Here is a 21218-nt window from a genome sequence, read left to right as displayed (position 1 = left end):
ACTATACAAATAGAAAAAAAAGACATTTAGTTGATTTCATATTTCTTAAAATTTTTCTCGTAAAAGAGTTTCAAATCCTCAGACCTACCAGCCCAGTAGTGTGGGCAGCACTTATATTGAATTTCAATATTGTAAAATTAACATGAATTTCCCTCCAGTGTACAATGATTAGATAATATCTAATGGTTTATAAAAATCATCATGCTTACAATTTTGCTTCATGTTACCTTAATTTTTGTGCTTCTCAGCAAAAATTTTTTTAAATATCAAGTATTATAATTTAATGAAGAAATCAGTGTTTAAAAACATTACTTCTTTAATGTTTCTATATATATCCTGCATAATTCCAACTTTGGGTATTTTATTCTAAAAGGAAATTGAAACATAGCTCAAAATTTATTCTCTTTAGCATCCCTGGGTGCAAGGTAAAATGAGACTGTTAACACCTTAAGGAATTAGGCACAACTGATCCTGTGTATCAATTTCTCAAAATTGAAAACTATTTCAGCCACTACGTTTTCAGCCTTACTTCCATTCTGTTTAGCTGACAGGACTGGCAGATCTCAACAGCCACAACACCATATGTTACAATCAAAGCCAGATGACATTCTGGCACTGCAGTGGCTGTATGAATCAATGTGCTAATTTTCTCTTTTGTGATGATTTGTGATAAATCATCTAGAATTTCAGGTATTTAAAATTCAGAAGGACATAATATGGCAAATTTCTCCATTCTCCATCTTTTTCTTTCCCTATGGACTCAAGGAGTCTGCCACTTTTAATAACTACCACCTCCTGCTTTTATGCCTATGTTCCATTTCCCCTCAATCCAACTGAGAGGAAGAACTCAATACCTGAAAAACATCTTTGATACCTCATCCATTCATTTTATTCTTTCAACAAATTTCTTGAGAACCTACTATGTGCCAGGCACTGTATGAGGCACAAGGAATGCAAAGTTGAACAGTGACAACAAAAACACACACAATTCCTGTCCTCATGGAGTTTACAATGTAGAGGGTCTACATTAATCAAAAACATATAAAATTACAAAGGTGTTCAATGCTAAGTAGTGATATGTGTTCGTGTGATAATGTATAACAGTGGGTCTTACTCTGGTGAAAGAAATTAGGGAATGCTTCCCTGAGGAAGTGATGAATGAGCTGAGATCCAAAAGACAAATAGGAATTAACTAAGCGATGAAAGTACTTCAAGCCAAAGGAATAGCATGAACAAAGGTTCCTATGGTGGAAGAGGCACTTTGATTCTCACTTATTCCAGACAGTTAAAGTGCAATGAGGGTAGAACACAAAGAAAGTGAAACATGGTGCAAAATGAAACTAAGAAGTAATAATAATAACTAACCTCTATTAAATGCTTTTTAAGGTGATGTGCTAGTCATTGTTTTAATGTTTTGAGACATTAACTTTTTCAACGTTCAGAATTATAATATAAATAGTGGCCCTAATACATAATCTCATAGGCAACATAAAATATTTTTGTTTTAATCATAAGAGCAATGAAACGCCATTAATGTGTTTTAAGCTAGAGGTGAAACTGGGCGTAGGTGGGTTGCCTTGATTAAAACTGCACTTCAAAAAAGAGAATTCTCCCTGGCTATAAAAATGAATCAGGAAGGCCAGAGTAGCTTAGGAAGACCAGTTAGGAGTCGACTGCAGTAATGCAGGTAAAAAGTGCTGATGGTAGCTTACATTAGGAAGGTGATAAGTGAAGAGAAGTAGACAAATTTACAAGGTAAAATAACAGGACGCAGTAGTGAACTGATTTGGGGGTGGGGTGTTGCAGTTAGGGAGAGGATGGTGTCTAAGAGGAGTTCTAGGTTACCAGCTTGGAAACCAGGGTGATGGTGGTACCTTAGATTGGATACGTTAATAAAAACTTAAAGAGGAAGTTTTAACCCCTGTATTGACAAGTACTGAATAACAATAACTACAATAAAAATCCAAAAGGAGTTTCTGGTTAATTTTTTCACATATATTTGCCTGCAATCTTATATAGCCATTCTTACATGGCTTAAATAAAAATAATGTTTCATTACAACTAGTGTCACATGGTGATCTTTTGAATTCTAGGATAAAATGAGAAAAGAAAAAAAATAGAAGATGCCAAGAAAATGTTTTTCACATACGTAAAAGTAAAAAGGAAAACACAAATATCATTTTCTTCCCCTGATTACTAACATCTCTGCTAGGGATTTAGCAAAGACATGGCAACTTTATATCTAATTTGTGGTCATTTAAAAACTCTGGTAAGTTTATTACAGGTTGATTCCTGTATTTCTCACACAGCTAAAAAGGTTGAGGTTAACTTAAAAAAAATTCTCCCCTTATCTTTTAAATAGTTTGAATAATACACACATCATACACACACACACTTTAAAAGTATTATTATTTATGTTTAAAAGAAAAACAGATAAAAGACCAACAAGTGATTCCTTTCCCCACCTCAGGAAATAAGGAATAAGATAAAATAAAAGCATATAATTGGGATTTAAGTAAAAAGAGCAGGTTATTGTGATTTCAGTCAAGTCAGTTGTTCTTTCTGAGCCTTAAGTTTTTTATTTAACTTTTAAAATGTGAATAATACCTACCTCCCAGGTTTGCTGTGGGAATTACATAATGCTTTTGAAGTGTTTTATTAATTTTAAATCTCTATAAAAATAGTAATCACTATAAATTTTTAAAAGTCTAACAAAGCATACAGAATATTCAGATCCACATTAATTATCATCTCTACTGTTTATATGATTTTCTTGAGAAGGCCAAATAAATTGAAAATAAGAAAAACATTCAGCATCTGTAACACTAAATAATTACAATACATAAATTTAAAATTCATATAGAGCAAATAGCTCAAGTCTGAGAAACACTGAAAGCTCTGAAGAAGTTAATGTCCCATCAATCCTGCTTTTCTATAATAGAGACTGCTTTTGTTGACTATATACCTACAGATCAAAAGTACTCTACTAAGGATATAAGCTATACATTTAAAATATTTAATTAGACCTTTGCTTTTAATCTAAAACTATATAATAGTCTTAGATTAAAATGGTTTAACAGGATTTTTAAAACACTCTGAGGTAAAATAATAACAATTTAACTTGTTCTTTGCTGTATCCTTAGCTCCCAAAACAGGGCCTGTATTTTAAATAATGTTAATTAAAATGGACATTATAGAAAAAAAAAAAAAGGCCAGTACCATTTTCAATAAAATCTAAAATCACTCCAACACTTAATGTAAAATGAAACATGTATTTCCTTCCAAGTACTTAGATAGAGGGATGGCTATATAAGTCATGCCAAATAAGCAAAGCACCATAAAGTGTCCGAACGTGGTTGAAAATTTGAAAATTTTCAAGTATCTTAAAGAAAGAGCAGTCCAGCTGTTTCATGTTCTATCTTGGATATATTTATGTTTAAGAATGTGAATTTTAAAATAGACCCCACTTAGTTTAATTCTATCAGAAATATATTTTAAATTGTTAAAAGCCTCTGTTTCTTAAATACTCAAACTTTTATTTCATAATGCATGATTGAGATTCTCTCTCGTGTTGGTTTCAAACTTAACAATCCCTAGAAAATAGAATTCAAAATTTACCAGTTTTTCTTATTATAGAAGATAATATATAAGTCACATAGAACTTTAATCAAAACTAGCATTATAAATTTGACATGTGCAAACATCCACCTGTTGTGATACTACAGGAATGGTATGAAATTGTTTTATGTATGTGAAAAGAAAATTCTCTGAAAACATTCCCTTCCTTAAATAGAGGAAAGATGAAGGTAAAGAACTAATATAAATAGTATTAGTTAAAATTCTTACAGTTACAAATGCTGCTAAATTTAGCAGGATAGTTAAATTACTCTTTTACTTCTAACAATAAACGTTTAAAGGAATGTACAAATAATGCTTTTTAAATCAGTTGGCCATATACTCTAATGTCTTGCTTTTTTACTGTTTGTGTTTTTATTTTAACATTTGTGCCATCTTTGTTGAAAATTATAGCTTCAACTTACACAGTTTACCCATCACTTAAAATGATTCTTTTTCACATTTTCAAGTTACTTCATAAGTGCAGTAGGGTGATGATTTTCTAGAATTTTCAAACCCAGCCATTAGATATTTATTAATTTGATTGGATTTTTTACAGTAATTAAATATAGATTTAAGTACATAATTTTAATAACATTTAAAATGTAAGCCTCCTTTTATTTTACATTAGCCCTAAAAGCATCTGAATCTTTGTAAATAATAGTAAATTATTAACAAATAGTGATAAATAGTGGGAACACATAGATTTTAATTTTTCTTTTTAAAAAATGCCTATAATGTAATATCAAAATTAGGAAATGACATCTTCTATTCATTAGGCAGGTAATTATTTTACAGTATGCGTTGACTTCCCTATATCACACCAGTTTAAAAGAGGGTTAAACCCCAAAACACAAAACAACCAAAAGACTGTAATGCCCGTACCTAGTATTTTCTAAACTGGCTTTGGAATAGTCACCACTTCATCACATTCTATTTCATTTTATTGTCTTTTCATGAAAAGGAAAGTCTTCCACTAATTGGTAACATCACATTATAAATATAACCACCATACTCCAGAGCTATAATTTAAGTTTCTGACTGTCACTCCTGCTATTCAACTGTCATCTTCTTTATGTGATGGAGAAGAGCATCTTTTTCCAAGTGAGCCTCTGCAAGAGCTGTTTTAGCTTTAGCCAATTCCTGTTTAAGAGATTCATTCTCTTCCATGAGCTGAAATGATAAATTCGGAAAATAAGAAAACTTAACCATTTTCAGAAAACACAAACTATTTATACAGTATCAAAGGTATGACACATGAGTCAGTAAAATTACCCAATGCTGGTGAGGATGCACTTAAGCTGAAAACTGCTTTGAGAAGTTATTTGGAAACACATACCAAGCACTTAAAAATGTCCGTAAGTTTTGACCCAGCAATTCAAAACACTAATTAACTTCTAATTTCCAAATCTAATAGTGATTTTGTTTAATTTCAATTTCTCTTAAGATGCTGCTGACCTCACCACTCCTTGCTAAGCCTCTCTCCTCTTTTGCCTTTTATGCTACAGTTCCTTCTTGTTTATCCCTCTCTACCTATGGACTTTTCATCTCTTCCTCAGCTGTTTAAGAACCCTTAAATTTTTTATATTCTATTAAATTCCATAATTGGTCGCCTTCTCTTACCACTGCAGCCACTCTCTTAGATGCTCTCATCTACTCCTGTGGCTCCAATAACTATAGAGAGCCTGATCCAGCACAAGCCTCTCTCTTGAGCCCCAGACCCACATTCTGAATATCTCATTAGACATTTTCATCTAGACATCCATAGGTCTCCCCTCATTAAGACTTGGTTCAAGCATTTTATCCTCTTAGAACCATTCCCTAACCCCTAACCAGGAAGATGTGATAAAACTTTCTCCACAGGAAAACACATTTACACAGATATATTAAAATAAATTCGTTCAATTTCAAAGAGTTCTCAGACCTTTCAGTACCAGCTTAAGAATGCCTGCCTTACAGACCAAGTTGGGTATTTCACTATACTTCCCAAACTCTAGTACATATAACACATGAAACACTATGTTCTGACTACCGTTTACATGCTCCTGTCTTTCCCACTAAACTTTGAGTTTCTTAATAGATAGGGAGTGGTATACTGTTACAATTCTATATCCTTAGCTTAGAGTTGACATCCACCAAATCCTGTTAAACAGACGAATGAACTCATTCTGTGGTTCTATCATAGAGAATTAAAATTCTGCTGGACAGAATTTTATAACAGCAAAAAATAAGAAGCAACTCAAATATTAACAAATGTTAAGAGGAACATTTAGAAATGACAATACATCCACACCCATATTAATCTGCCACTAACAACAAATATGAAGCATCAGCTATACTTGAATTAAAAAAACAAATAAAATACATATATGAAGCATATGTAGCAATGTGGAAAATATCTGTTATACAATGTTAAGTAAAAAAAAAATACAGTTATATACACTAGAATAGTAATTGTTTAGAAAAATTATGGAAAGAGCCTGGGAGGAAAAATTAAAAAATACTGATAACACTGTAGGAGGTTACAATATGTTAGAGTTGTTTTAAAATATTTTTCCAAAGTTCTGAAATATAACAATACTTTTGCAACTTAAAAATAAGACATCAAAATGAATATATCTTCCAAAAAGCCTTCATAGATTCCAGAAACTGGCACTGTCCCACATTTACTCCTTTATCTTCCATCAGACTACAACCTCTGTGAAGGCTGGGAATGTCCATACCTTGCTCAACACTGTATCAACAGCATCTAACACAGTGCCTGGCATATAACAAGCACTCAACAAATGTTAAATAAGTAAATAATGTCTGAACTATTTAATATTTATTTTAATTGCTGAAACTGAATGAGAATGAACTAGTTTTTCCATTACCTGTTCCCTAGTAAAGTCAAAGGAGCACTCAGGAAAGTTGACTGACCGAGAAGGCCAAGGAACCTCTGGGCTCGTCTGAGTGGCTTGAGTGACACTGTGTTGTTTTTTCAGATCACACTTTCCACTGGTAAGCAGCACTGAATCACTTTTGACATCTTCTTTCAAATCATTTCTAGTGTTAAGCATCTGAGAATCTAATACAACAAATAAATACTCAGATAACATTTCTAAATACTTGATAAATCTTAAGTTCTCTTGTGAAAACTAATTTAAAAATGAGTATCTCTATTAGTAGGAAGACATTATGAAACAGAAGAACAATAAAGTCAATAAAACAAAAAAGCTTATTCATTGAAAAGATGAACAAAATCAAAACCAAAAGCTCATCTGTTGAAAACATGAATAAAATTGATAAAACCTTAGACGGACCAAAAAATAAAAAAGGAAACAAATTACTAGAATCAGAAATGGAAGAGGGGACGTTACTATCAACCTAACAGAAATAAAAATAATTGTAAAGGAATACTGTGAAGAACTGTATACCAATAAATTAGATAACTTAGATGAAATAGAAAAATTCCTACAAAGACACAAGCTACCAAAATAGACTCAGTAAGAAATAGACGCAAATAAAACAGGTAAAGAGATTAAATCAGTAATCAAAAACAAGTGATGGTGCTTCAGGTATAGCCAGATACTGGAATTCATATGATGTCCTCAGGAGTGTCAATTTAGGAACCTGACTCTCTCTACTTCTCAGGTCCACTTTTCTTCTCTTCTGGGTTAGTTCAGTCATATGATGGTAAAGGTAGCCTCTGGTGACCCCAAACAAGTAAGTTTTACAGCCTGTGACCCCTTCTCTCTCAGTGTCCTTTTCAATTCACAAAAAAAGACTCAGAATGCTTGGATCACAGTCCATTCATGTATCACTCAGTGTCCCAAGGGCTGAAATCTTTTGATTGGCCCTGCTGGGTCCCATCTCCATTTTTGTGATAGGGTCATATGATTGCTAAGTCCACCCAAATCATGTGCAACAGTCATGATAGAAAGGCAGTTCACTATATCAAATTATATTGAGCAGACAAAAGAGTAATACTGCTCAAAATAATTTTTCCCCTTAAAAAGATTTCCAGAAGGGGTTAGCTAAGTCAAAGAACAAAAATATTTTTTAAAGCTTTTGTTCATATTGCCAAATTACCCTCCATAATGGTTCTATCAATTTTACCCTTATTCTGTATATATAAAAATGGAATAGTTCCATCAACATGGATAAATGACATCAAGTTGAGTTTTAGTCTGTTCTTGGGTTCATTATATTACAGTGGTCTCAAATCAGAAACTACTTTTTACAATATTGTCCTGTACTGATTATGTTTTTAGTAGTATTAACTAGGAAAAAAACTACAAAAACTGTTGTATTGGTTCAGACTAGCATACGGTTCAGCTTGGCAGTGACTGTAAGAGAAATCCTAAAGTACTATGCCATGGAAAAGCCAAATTCTCCACTCTTTCAACCTCAAAAAATTAATAACAGCCCTAAAATTCTACTTGATTACAAATTTATAACATACTTTTGGTTTTCAAACTTTTAGAGGAGCAAAACTCTTCTTTTAAATGAAATCTGACATAGAATGCTAATATGAACTAAAAAAAAAAAAGCTGAGTTACATAGGCTGTAGTGAGGAAAATAGAGGGCCCAAGGCCCATTCTATTTAGCTTATATCTCACTACTCATGGGATCCTAAGAATAATGAAAAAACCACTGACCAAACAATTCTGAAACCCATTTTATTTCAATCACTGGGAGGTGGAATGAGGAGAGAAAAGGGAAGGAGAGGGAAAGAAGAGAAGAGGAAGAAATATGGGAAGAGAAAAAGAAGGAATGAAATAGAGGAGGAGGGAGGAGAGAGAGCTAGAGAGTGGAGGAGACAGAGGAGTGAGGATGGGAAAAGAGGAAGAGGGATGTAGCTGTAACTGGAGATAAAGACGGAGAGTTAGCTGTGAGTCTGTTTTGCATATACACTCATTAGTAGTACCTTTTAGATTCCACAGATAAGTGAAATCATTAGTATTTCTTTTTCTCTGACTTATTTCGCTAAGCTTAATATTCTCTAGGTCTACTCATGTTGCTGTAAATGGCAGAATTCATTCTTTTTTATGGTTGAGTAATATTCCACAGTGTGTGTGTTTTTATATATATATATCTCATATCTTCTTTATCCATTTCGGTTGCTTCCATATCTTGGCTACTGTAAACAGTGCTGCTCTGAACGGAAACAGACTCACAGATACAGAAAACAAACTAGTGGTTACCAAAAGGGAGAAGAAAGCAGGCAGGGGCAAATGAGGAATATGAGACTAAGAGATACAAACTACTAGGTATAAAATAGATTAAAATAGATAAACAACAAGGATATATTGTATAGCACAGAGAAGTATAGGCATTATCTTGTAATAACTTTTAATGGAGTATAATCTATAAAATACTGAATCACTATACTGTACACCTGAAACTAATATAATATTGTGACTCAACAATACTTCAATTAGAAAAAAAAAAGAGGGAGAGATAAGTAGGGAGGAGCAGGTAGGAAGGGAAAAGGAAGAGATAAGAAGGAGAGGAATGGGGAGGAAGAGGCAGGAAGAAGCAAGTGTAAAGATGGGAGGGACTGAAAAGGGATAGGAAAGGAGAGAACCTGTAACTGACAAGGGTAATTGGAGTCTATTACTACAGAAAGACATATTTCCGTTTATTTACTTTAAAAGAGCTTCTTTCTAGTTTTTAAGACAAATTTTGATGAACAAATGCATGCCCCTCATGGATGAAATGTGCATCTTACGACAATGTACATTTTTCCCCTAGCATAGGCTCTGCTAGTTACTTTCTAGATCTTGTACCTTGGACAAGCCATTCAACTTACCTAAACTTTAAGTTCTTCATTTGCAAAAAGGAGATGATAAGAATACTTGCCTTAATTATCTCAAAGGGTTATGGTAAGAATTAAGTGAGTTAATATTTAATGTAAAAGAACTTTACAAACTGGAAAGCATTATTCAAATATTAATTGCTGTTAGTACCACAGTAGGTGTTCAATAAATATCTGACTTTAAATCTAGGTTTTAACAGTTCTCTGTTTATTCAGACAGAAGATGTCTATTCATTTGTCTTCTCTGAGTGTCATACAGGCACTCTTCCGAGTTTAGGTTTTACACTTTTCTTTAGGTTTAGTAATTTAAAAATTCTTCCCTCATTCCCAGTGAGGAAGTATTATGGCAATGATTCTAAGGCTGTATATGGCAAAGAGTTGTTCATCACAGACCTTTAAATATACAATGCCCCATCCTACCCCCTACATTCCAATATAATCTATTGGGAGGTACTCCCTCACAACACTTTCGCTGGGAGTCAATGCCACAATGGCCACTGTCTCAGATGGGAGTATGCCAGGTCCTAGGTGTGTTGGGTTCAAGACATGTTGAGAGACAGGACACTACTATTAAAAGTAATTAACAATAGATGGCATAGGATATACACACATACCATATATATATACACACACACACACACACACATACACAACAAACATTTTCCGTCTTTTTCTCTTAAAATAGTGTTATTAAGTTACTCAATTAGTCATATTTCACTGGAGCAACAAGAAACTGTGGTATACCTTTGTAATTTTCTGAAAAATTATTTTAACTTCCTCTTTACTGAAAAACTAGTCTTTCCCAAGAAGTGTGGAGTACTATGATAAGTGGCAATAAATAAATAAATAAATAAATAAAAACAAAAAAACACCTATTCCTTCATGATGAACTTTATTTAATCACATCCAGAGCAGCTGCAAGTATACCTCATAGTACACTAAATGAACAGGAAGGAGTAAAGAAAAATATTAGGTAAGCTGCTATTATCACAGCAACAAACACCTAAAACTAATTTTTGAAACACCTACTAGTCAGATTATTCTGAATGCTCCTGTTTGCTAAATAAATTTGTTTTAAGGGAGAAAAACTCAGCATACCTTAAAATTTCTTTCCTTATTTTTCTTTTTTGGCTGTGCCACGTGGCTTGCAGGATCTCAGTTCCCCGACCAGGGATTGAACCTGGGCCACGCAGTGAAAGCACCGAATCTTAATCACTAGACCACCAGGGAACTCCCATACCTGAAAATTTCTTAAAGAGCTATTTGAGAAAGTAGGGCCATTCAAATTATTTACCCAAAGTGCTTCAAAATTCTAAGAAGCAAATAAAACTGTTAAATACTTGTTTATCATGGCTAATATATTAATTTGAGTCATATTTATGATACATTATCATACAAGCTTTATGTGCAGTACATTAGACTGTGTTATATTACGTACATCATACACTAAAGACCCTCATGCAATTCATTTCCACATGATAAGAAAAATAACATAATGTAATCTGCTTCATGATATTGCTCTTACGAATACACTGAAATAAAACATGAGACACTCTGTATAAAACAAAGCATACTTGCTTATGCTTAAAACATGTTCTTTCTAGAGACAATGGAAAACTACTTTAAAATAAATTTTCTTAAATTTTGTACAATGTTAATATCCTGAATAACACAACAAACTTTTCCATCGTCTCAATGAGCTTTTGAAAGGTACATCAACAATTTACAGGACTTCCCTGGTGGCGCAGTGGTTAAGAATCCGCCTGCCAATGCAGGGGACACAGGTTCAAGCCCTGGTCCGGGAAAATCCCACATGCCACAGAGTAACTAGGCCCGTGCGCCACAACTACTGAGCCTGTGCTCTAGAGCCTGTGAGCCACAACTACTGAGCCTGCGTGCCACAGCTACTGAAGGCTGCATGCCTAGAGCCTGTGGTCTGCAACAAGAGAAGCCACTGCAATGAGAAGCCCGCGCACAGCAATGAAGAGTAGCCCCCACTGGCCACAACTACAGAAAGCCTGTGCGCAGCAACGAAGACCCAACGCAGCCAAAAATAAATAAATAATTTTTTTAAAAAAGTAATGCTTAAAAAGAAAAATTTACATACATGAGTACTGCTGCTAAATTTAAATAATACCCTGAGTTTTGATGCCCACTTAAAGAAAATCTAGGATATGCTTTTCTCTAACATTTCATCACTACCTAAATGGCTTTGCTGAAAAGATCCAAGTGTCACTGTAAAAACATGAAATAAGAAAAATTATATTCCTAAAATGTAAAACATTTGGTAAGGAGCAAGAGTTTTCAAAAATGTAAGAAATGAAGTGTATAAATATGTGACATATTCTGAAAAGATAAATATGTGATTTTTTTTTTTTTTTTGGCCACACCGCGGGGCATGTGGGATCTTAGTTCCCCGACCAGGGATCGAACCTGCGCCCCCTGCAATGGAAGCGCAGAGTCTTAACCAATGGACCGCCAGGGAAGTCCCTCATATGTGACTTTTTTTTAACCCATACAACTTTAAAGACAAATCCAAATGGAGTTTCCATATTGAAATGATCTTCATGCAAATATATGCCCTTGCTGGACCAGTGATTCACTTTTGCCTTAGCTACTACATTAAAATACAGTTCACAATTGGTAAAATATGTATTGATATTTGACTAATTATAAAATATAGATAAGAAATATAGGGGAAAATACAGAGAAAATTTTTTCAAAGCACCTTGATTTTAAATTAGTTTTTACTCATTAAATTGATGTTTATTTAATTCTTTATTTCTCCATTATGTGTATGCAAGTGGATATTTTTCTTCAGATATTATAAATCTCTCATTTAAAACAGATATTTGTTTTTGTTTTCTTTAGCAAATAGTAATCAATCTCACTCAGTTGCCAATAAATCCCCAAGAATTAGAGCAAGGATTGTTTTAAATTTTGTCAAATATAGATATTTTATTTGGGACTTCCCTGGTGGCGCAGTGGTTAAGAATCCACCTGCCAATGCAGAGTACACAGGTTGGAGCCCTGGTCTGGGAAGATCTCACATGCTGTGGAGCAACTAAGCCCGTGCGCCACAACTACTGAGCCTGTGTGTCACAACTACTGAAGCCCGTGTGCTTAGAGCCCATGCTCTGCAACGAGAAGCCCACACACTGCAACGAAGAGTAGCCCCCACACCACAACGAAGACCCAATGCAGCCAAAAATAAAATTAATTAATTAATTTAAAAAATATTTTATTTTCTGCTACATTTTTATGTCAATGACAAACTTTATTGCACTGATATCAGAGAAATGGCCTGCATGAACTCTATGTTTTGGAATCTGTTGATATTTTCTTTGAGACTGAATTAATAGAGAAGTTTTATGGGTATTTGAAATTACCCGTTTGTTGAATTCAAATATATATATATATATATATATACACACACACACACATACTTATATTTATGTATCTATATTTGTACTGAGAGGCATGTAAAAGTTTCTCTATGATTGTAGCATCTCAATATGATATGATTCCATTTCTCTTTACTTCAAATAGGTTTGCTTTATATTTTTTAGTTATGTTGTTAGATGGATAAAGGTTTATGACTGAGGTATGTTTTGGGGGATCTTTTATCAATATGAAATCTCTCTCCGAGGCCAATGACTTTAAGAGCACCTCAAAAAAGAAGATATATAGATGGCAAATCAGCATATGAAAAGATGCATACATCATATGTCATCAGGGAAATGCAAATTAAAACAACAGCATGCCACTACACACCTATTTAGAATGGCCAAAATCCAGAACATTGACAACACCAAATGTTAGTGAGAACATAGAGCAACAAGAAATCTCATCCACAGCTGGTAAGAATGTAAAATAGTACAGCCATTTTCTTACAAAACTAAACGTACTCTTAACCGTAAGATCCAGCAATCACACTCCTTGGTATTTACCCAAAGGAGCTGAAAACTTATGTCCACACAAACACCTGCATGTGAATGCGTACAGCAGTTTTATTCATAACTGCCAAAATATGGAAGCAACCAAGATGTCCTTCAGTAGGTGAAATAAACTGTGGAACATTCAGACAATGGAATATTATTTGGCTCTAAAAGGAAATGAGCTATTAAGCCTTGAAAAGATATGGAGAAACCTTAAATTAAATCATATAACTAAGTGAAAGAAGCCAATCTGAGACAGCTACATACTGTATGATTCAGGTCTGACTCTGGATATCTCTTGAAGGTAGAGCTGATAGATTTTAGGTGACCTACTATTTTTTACTTCAAAGATCAGGTTTTTGATTTTCAAGGATTTCTAACTGGTTATTTTCCATAAAAGCTTGTTCTTGTTTTGAGTTCAAAATCCTATCATCTGTCTGAGGATATTAATTATATTTCTTTAAAAGTCTCAACTTTTCTTCAGCACTCTGGAGCACTGGAGCACTCTGCTCTGCTTTTTGTGTAAGACAGACCTGCAGTTTTGGGATCTAAAGCATCTGGGAGCAAGAGCCATACAGCAAACCTAACTTCTCACACCTGAGCTATCTTCACCTGAGCTTTTACCAGTAATGAAGCTGACATTTTGATCTTTGTTGGCCTGACTTCTATGTTTGCTGTAGCTGTTACCCAGCTCCAGAGAGGAAGGACTCTTCAGTCAAGAGTGCCCCACAAACTGCTTCTACCTCAGCAAGTCTTCTCTTTTATGGTTTCTGGCTACAGATTTTTCTGGTTCGCCTCTTATCAGTCCCTCACATTTCACCCTCAAGTAGCTACTAACAAAGTTAGGACTAGAACACCTAGGTCTACCAACTCAAGCTCTTTCCACTACTCCACACTATCTTAGAAGACACAGTCCTTACATTAGGGACCTTAGAAATCTTGCTAGAATGGAGATACAAGCACTAAAACAGAACTAAATACATAGCAATATACTATAAGTAACTAATGTATGGAGAATAAGTACTCAAGAATTTTAAGAAGTCACATCAAGTTATAGAGAAGGGTTCGTTGAAAAGGAGAAGCTTGAGATAAACCTGGAAGGACTTCATTCAAAACACGTTTGTAGAATAGATACTAAATCAATTGTAGATGAGTTATTCCCGAGCTAGAGGTTCATACATGGATGATATTTTAACACAATGTCCTCAAAGTGTCCCTAAATCATCTACTACTACATATGCACACACATATAAAATAGTATATAAAAAGTATGAGTGAAAAAAAAAACAATCAGCATACTAATAATGTCAAATTTCAGTTAAATGTTCACTTAAACTGTTTTCATATATACCTCTGATATGAAAAGAGCCATCATCATTTCTCTCTACCACAAGATGATCAATATGAACAGTTACAGGAGCTGGTTCAAGGGATACTGTACTACTACGAGGACTGTCATCCTACAGGAAAGAGAAATAGTATTGGCATGTTGTTATTAAAGTAAAAGATAAAATTAATCATCTTCAATTAATCATTTTTTTAAACACTACTTCAGCCAATAATATTCTTAATGAGTTCGAAATATATCTTTAACATGCTTTAGTTCATACAGTGAGAAAACTGCTCATTTTATTTTGATATTTTCTAATTTCTATGAAAAATCTCTACATCATCACCACAAAGACCAACAAGTTCATATTTCTAGACATGAATCAAAGTCCAGGTAGGCAAAGTGAACATTTATAACATGAAAATATAAAAATATTTGTTAACATACTTTTAAATTTATTTTTGTGTTAGAAACTTGTATCTTCATTGGCATCACTGTTGCAACAGTTTCATCTTCCAAAAAATGTTGAATATTCATAAGAGAAGATATAAGAAACTCAGTGCTAAAGTTTTCTATATGGCACTGCAGAAAGCCATTCTTTTCTGCAAGCAAAGAGTGTATTACAGCACCAGGCCCACTTTCAAATCTCAGAGTAATCTCAGGAGAGGATTTAGAATGAATTACAGCTTTATGATCTGAAACTATGAAAAAAGAACAAATAAAAATTATAACTTTGTAGCACTACTCAAAAATGTCACTCTCAATTATTTGTCATTAAGAGGTACTGCCACTTTGTACAATGTTAAAGCAATAATAAACTTTTAATATTTACTCTTAATTTAAGATATTTACAGTACATATACCACATGTACCCAACCCTAATTTTCCCAATTTCCATTTTTATAGACAATCTTCTACTGCAATAACGCTGTCTTGTCTATACTTTTCTAAAATAATTATTTATTTATTTATTTATTTTTGTCTGCGTTGGGTCTTCGTTGGTGTGCATAAGCTTTCTCTAGCTGCAGCGAGCGGGGAGCAGGGGCTACTCTTCGTTGTGCTGCGCGGGCTTCTCACTGCGGTGGCTTCTCTTGTTGCGGAGCATGGGCTCTAGGCGTGCGGGCTTCAGTAGCTGTGGCACACAGGCTTAGTTGCTCCACGGCATGTGAGATCTTCCTGGAGCAAGGCTCGAACCCGTGTCCCCTGCATTGGCAGGCAGATTCTTAACCACTGTGTCACCAGGAAAGCCCTGTCTTGTCTATACTTTTATATATATTTTTATTTTTTGGTAACATGGAAAAACATGCCATGATATAAATCTGATGATGCATAACTCAGATATTTTGAGTGTGTCTGAGTGTGTACATATCTACACATTTATAATATAACGGACAACTGTGATGAAGAAACAGTCATGGCATTTAAAGTGACTCAAGCCATTTCTCAAGTAGTGACAAAAGCCTGAAGTTTTGTACATTCTTCACTAAAATTGGGCCCTTAAATAACTGGAAAAGCAAATAGAGAAGACCCTATTAAAATGTTACTACTAGAAAACAATCTTGAAACTAAAATTATAGCAAAGGAAATATATATATGTTTATGCTTATATTTATATTTACATTTATTTATGCTTTGGCCTTGTTCCAAAAAAGAATTTGAGGTGGCTTACAGAGCTATAAATACTTGAGTTCAAAACAAATTTCTTTAATTTCAATAAACACCCATAGAATATCTTTAAAAATAAAAGTTCCTAGTGGAACTACTTAAGTGAATTGGCCCTCATGGGGCCAATAAACTATTTTGTTTATTCTACATTACCTAGCTCCAAAAAGAATAGGAGAAAACATGCACATGGTATAATCAGATTAAAAATATAAGTAGGGAATAGAAAAGTAAAGATAGGTGGTAAGATTATTAACTCAAAATACATTATTTAAATTTCTGTGCCAAAGGTAGACCAAAAATAACTTCCTAGCAGCAAAAAGAAAAATATGATCAGTTTCACAATTCATAGAACCCGTGAGTTAAAAACAAACTGTTCTGGAAAGGTGAAGCTGTTTCAGTTATTGAGGGTCAAAGTTATCTGTCCCATGGGCCCTCATAAGAAGACCCCATTTATCAAATTCATGATGGAAAGATGTTTAATTTTCCTCAGTATGCGTGTGAATACTCTAGTCTTACAGAAGTCAAATGTATATATATTTATGAAGGGGAGAAAGGTGCAAGAAATTAAAGATACGTATATTTATGCACCAGGGATACATCTCCACGTGCAACATAAAGTGGAGAGTTGTTTTTAAAACTTTTATTTCAGGTAAAAAATGATATTTAATTAATGTTAGCACTATTTATTAACAATTCAAAATAAATAAATAGTATAGATACTAGAAAAGATCAAAAATACTCCTAGGGAATTCCCTGGTGGTCCAGTGGTTAGGACTCAGTGTTCTCACTACTGGGGCCTGGGTTCAATCCCTGGTCGGGGAACTAAGATCCCACAAGCCGCGTGGGACTTAGCTGCCAAAAAAAAAAAAAAAAAAAAGACTCCCAAAGAATTCTTTAAACAATTAAGAACTCGATATTTTAATTTTTTTAAATAGAAGGTAAAAGAAATGGTCACAAACTGATCATGGTTAGTGTTCTTTCCTGTACCAAGAAAAACAAGAGTTAACTAACTTGTCTATTTAACAGTAAGAGCAATTGAAAACAAACAATTTGGTAAATGTGATTTTATTTTGCCTTTTATCTATCTATATATCTACATATATCTATCTACACACACACACACTACTCACTCCAGGGAGCTGAGAGCCATAAATAATTTCAAACAAAAAAGAGTATTTAGAACAGAGATAAAACAAAACAAAATTCTCATTAGTCAAAAATCACTCCTGCTTATTACCTTTTATGCCATGAAGCTTATATTAAGGTCTTCCTATTAAAGGAATCCAAAGTCCACCCATTATAGAAAAACAAAAACAAACAAAAGCAAAAACAACTTTGCAGTTTTAACTGTTCATGTCAGAGTGACAGTGTATATAAAATGTAGATCAAATACAATCTTTGTTCATATGGCTTATTAATGTTTTAAATGTTCAAGCTAAACTATTTTTTTCTCCTTTTCCCTTTATTCCCTTTCCCTTTCCTTTCTTTCTTGTTATTTTGTTTATTTTTAAACAACCAAGACAGCTGTGAAAAAATAAGGTATTAGACAGCACTGACTGTATAACCCATACATATAAGGCATTTCAAAATGATTTCTTCAGTTAGGAACAACATGAAACAAAGTAATAAGTGGGACATGGTAATAAGTGGGCTATAAAGAGAAGTAAAAAACTGTGCAAAAAAGTGTTTGTGTTGGGTATAGAATAGGGTCTAGCTTTTGAAATTTTACGTTCAATCATTTTTTGTTGATTTTTCATTGACTACAAAACCTTTCCAACTATATACTTATCTTCCTCCATTTTGTATGCTATTGGGATTTACACTTGCTAATATGAAATTCTTGAATTTTTTTTTAGGAGATACATTGTAAACTGCAAGGCCTACGCATAGAAAAAAGCCAGGAGCCAATTTTTTTCTATGATGCTGGTTTATAGACAAATGGCACATTTACTTGCAATTCCCAGGATGTGAGGTGATAGCATACTTATTTAATATCATGCAGGACTATATGTATTTCAACATGTTATATATCAGATATAGCATTCTGTGTATATAGCAAAGAAAAATATTCCAGCTCAGTGACTTTTCAAAAGAACATTGTCATTTAAATTTCTTAGTATAACTATTTTAATAAATTCATTTCTTTAAATAACTGAAAATCGTGAGTGATAATTCCATATAAAGTTTGAGAAAGGGACGGTTTAATGTGGTATTCCTCGTCATACACTGTGTATTTTGTTGCTTATATCCCTCTATGTCTAAGTGAATGTGTTGATCTTAGAATGAAAAACCACAAGAACAGGATACGTGATTTTACCAAATATCAAGTAACATGCCAGACTCAGGAAATGTTTGCTTATAAGCAAGATAATGGAATACAAAAACTGACACTTATTCTAGTGTGGAACTAACTTTGACCTTTTAGGATTACTTTATCACTCTTTTAATACAGAAAAGATTTTAGTTTTCTCAGACCTATCATCTCAAAGAATGGGACGACTGAAAAAGTAAAAGATGGAACTTAACAGCAGAAACAGAAAGAAATGAGGGAGTACCTCTCAACAGGTTATGTTTCTAATAACTTAAAGTACTTTATTGAAATATGGTAATCTGAAAGAACAAATCTCTTGTATTATTATAAATAAATGTCATTTTCCTTGAATTCATTTATATCAAAGACAGAATTGCTGATGAGTCATATGGATAAAAAACAAAACAAGTTTAGGCTTCCTTGGTGGCGCAGTGGTTAGGAATCCGCCTGCCAATGCAGGGGACACGGGTTCAAGCCCTGGTCCAGGAAGATCCCACATGCCGCGGAGCAACTAAGACCATGCTCCACTACTGAGCCTGCGAGCCACAACTACTGAAGCCCGCATGCCTAGAGCCCGTGCTCCACAACGAGAAGCCACCGCAACGAGAAGCCCGCGCACCGCAACGAAGAGTAGCTCCAGCTCGCCACAACTAGAGAAAGCCCCCGCGGGGCAACAAAGACTCAACTCAGCCAAAAATTAATTAATTAATTAATTTTAAAAAATTAAATTAAAAAAAAAGTTTAAATCACATTAAAGTCTTACCTACTGGACGATTACAAAGGTAATGCCGTAGACTGATATTGCCTAACTGATCTGGTGTCACTTGGTCCACCTGAAGACAGATTTCCATATCTTCCCCTCGGATGTCAATTTCTCCATTAACACCAATAATTTTAAACACCACAACTGACATCTAATAAAGATTGCATAAATAATATTAGTATACCAAATAATTCAAAACAAAATTTAGGAAATAACACAGGAAACTACTATAACCTCTAAAAATACAACTGTGACTTAATAAACCAAAAATATATTTGTGATCAACAGAAAGCAGTTATTGCACTACAGTGATAAACTTCCACTTCCTTTCTTCCTACTTAGTCAAGAGAATATTTTTTGGTCACAAAGATTAATTATATGACATTTCTGTGTGAAATTATTTTCACTAAAAGCTGAACTTATTTTCTAAGTCATCCATAAGAATATTTCGCTGGGTGAAGATGGCTTAAAATAAACCAGTAACATTTCTTTTGTAGACAGCCCCTCATAAGGACTGACCACCATCTTTACTATCAAACTTTTTCAAAGTGTATTTAAATTGAACTAAAATAAAGATCAAAATATAAAGAATTGAAAAAAGAAACATAGAACCTTCCCTCCTCAATACAATAAAAAAAAATTTAGAAGAGTGAAATTCAGAGAAAAACAATTCAGTAAGAGCAAAGGAAAAATTTCAAGAGTAGAAAGAGCAAAGTAAATCACCCACAATCTAAGTCAATTCATTTTACATATTAATGTCTTTAAATGTGTACATATTGAATATGAGATAAAGTTGGTGGCATTTCTCTTCATAGAATGTCTCAAAAGATTACCAGGTCGTCATGATTTTCTTGAGCACCCTCTGAATTTGTACTGATGGCATCTGGAGAGGTTTCACCATAATTCTGTAGGTTTGCACTGGCATTTGCCCGATCTGCTGGGCTCTGGTAATTTGTAGTTGAGTTCTTTTTAATACCTGAAATAATACAGAAATAAACTACTAAATTAAAATCAGTTTACACATGGTCCAACAATGTTACATTTATCTAACCAAAACAGACTATTTCGTCAACACTTTGTCAAGCACAGCCATGTTTAAAAGACAATAAGCAAAGAAAAATTAAACTGTGGTTAGTTAGCAAATAATAAGAAATAACTTTCCACAATAAAATGTTAGAGATACTAAAGCCTAAACTTAGACGGTATGAAAAGAAATCTACCACAGCCGACCACAATCTGTGTTCTTCCCATTGCAGGTGTGGTGCTGGTGTTACTAGCAGGTTCCTGGTCAGCCAGCTTTGCCTCCTCTATTCTACCTGACATTCAGTGGTCCCAGTCTGACCACTTCATTTCCCTTTTCAGTATCCTACGGTTCTTCATCTACATGAAGTTAATGCTACTACTGTCAATGTGATTGTTCTCCATCCTTATCAACCTGCCTTAATTTCTCAACATGCTATATTTCAATATTTCTCAAACTGTCTATGGTAAAAGGCAATTAAAAAAAATTTTTGTGTCCATAACACAATACTTTTAAAAAATACCATAAAAATAATTATTGAAAATGAATCTAGAAAAATCAGAAGAACCAAAGACACAAATCAAAGCCTCAATTTTTTTTCACATCAATCTTGCATGGATTCTGACTTTATATTTTAAAAAAAAGCTAATAATTCTGAAAATGATTTCCAGGATTAATTCACTGAATGATACAAGCAATCAAGTTACTCTTTCACTAAATCCTTTTGCTTAAGCGATAGTATTTTACAAAGCTTTACTTTGTTGTTGTTGTTTTT

General features: G+C 33.8%; 1 protein-coding gene across 5 annotated transcripts in view; it reads right to left on the bottom strand.

Moving 5' to 3' along the window:
* Nucleotides 1-2395: 2395 nt before the first annotated feature.
* The window catches only part of BLTP3B (bridge-like lipid transfer protein family member 3B), a 91226-nt gene continuing 72403 nt past the window's right edge, over nucleotides 2396-21218 (bottom strand). For 3 of the 5 annotated variants that reach the window (XM_061205035.1, XM_061205032.1, XM_061205033.1), the window contains 6 exons: nucleotides 20256-20398; nucleotides 19423-19573; nucleotides 15131-15384; nucleotides 14705-14813; nucleotides 6489-6682; nucleotides 2396-4788 (listed from right to left, as the gene is read on the bottom strand). In XM_061205035.1, coding sequence (XP_061061018.1) covers nucleotides 4669-4788; nucleotides 6489-6682; nucleotides 14705-14813; nucleotides 15131-15384; nucleotides 19423-19573; nucleotides 20256-20398 — 971 coding nt within the window. In that variant the 3' untranslated portion in view covers nucleotides 2396-4668. The remainder of the gene's footprint in view (nucleotides 4789-6488; nucleotides 6683-14704; nucleotides 14814-15130; nucleotides 15385-19422; nucleotides 19574-20255; nucleotides 20399-21218) is intronic. The other 2 variants (XM_061205034.1, XM_061205036.1) reach the window with 2 other exon arrangements.

This window comes from Eubalaena glacialis, chromosome 11 (assembly GCF_028564815.1).
Source record: "Eubalaena glacialis isolate mEubGla1 chromosome 11, mEubGla1.1.hap2.+ XY, whole genome shotgun sequence".
Taxonomy (NCBI): domain Eukaryota; kingdom Metazoa; phylum Chordata; class Mammalia; order Artiodactyla; family Balaenidae; genus Eubalaena; species Eubalaena glacialis.
Note: the sequence above shows the minus strand (reverse complement) of the source record. Positions and strands in the feature narration are given on the sequence as shown.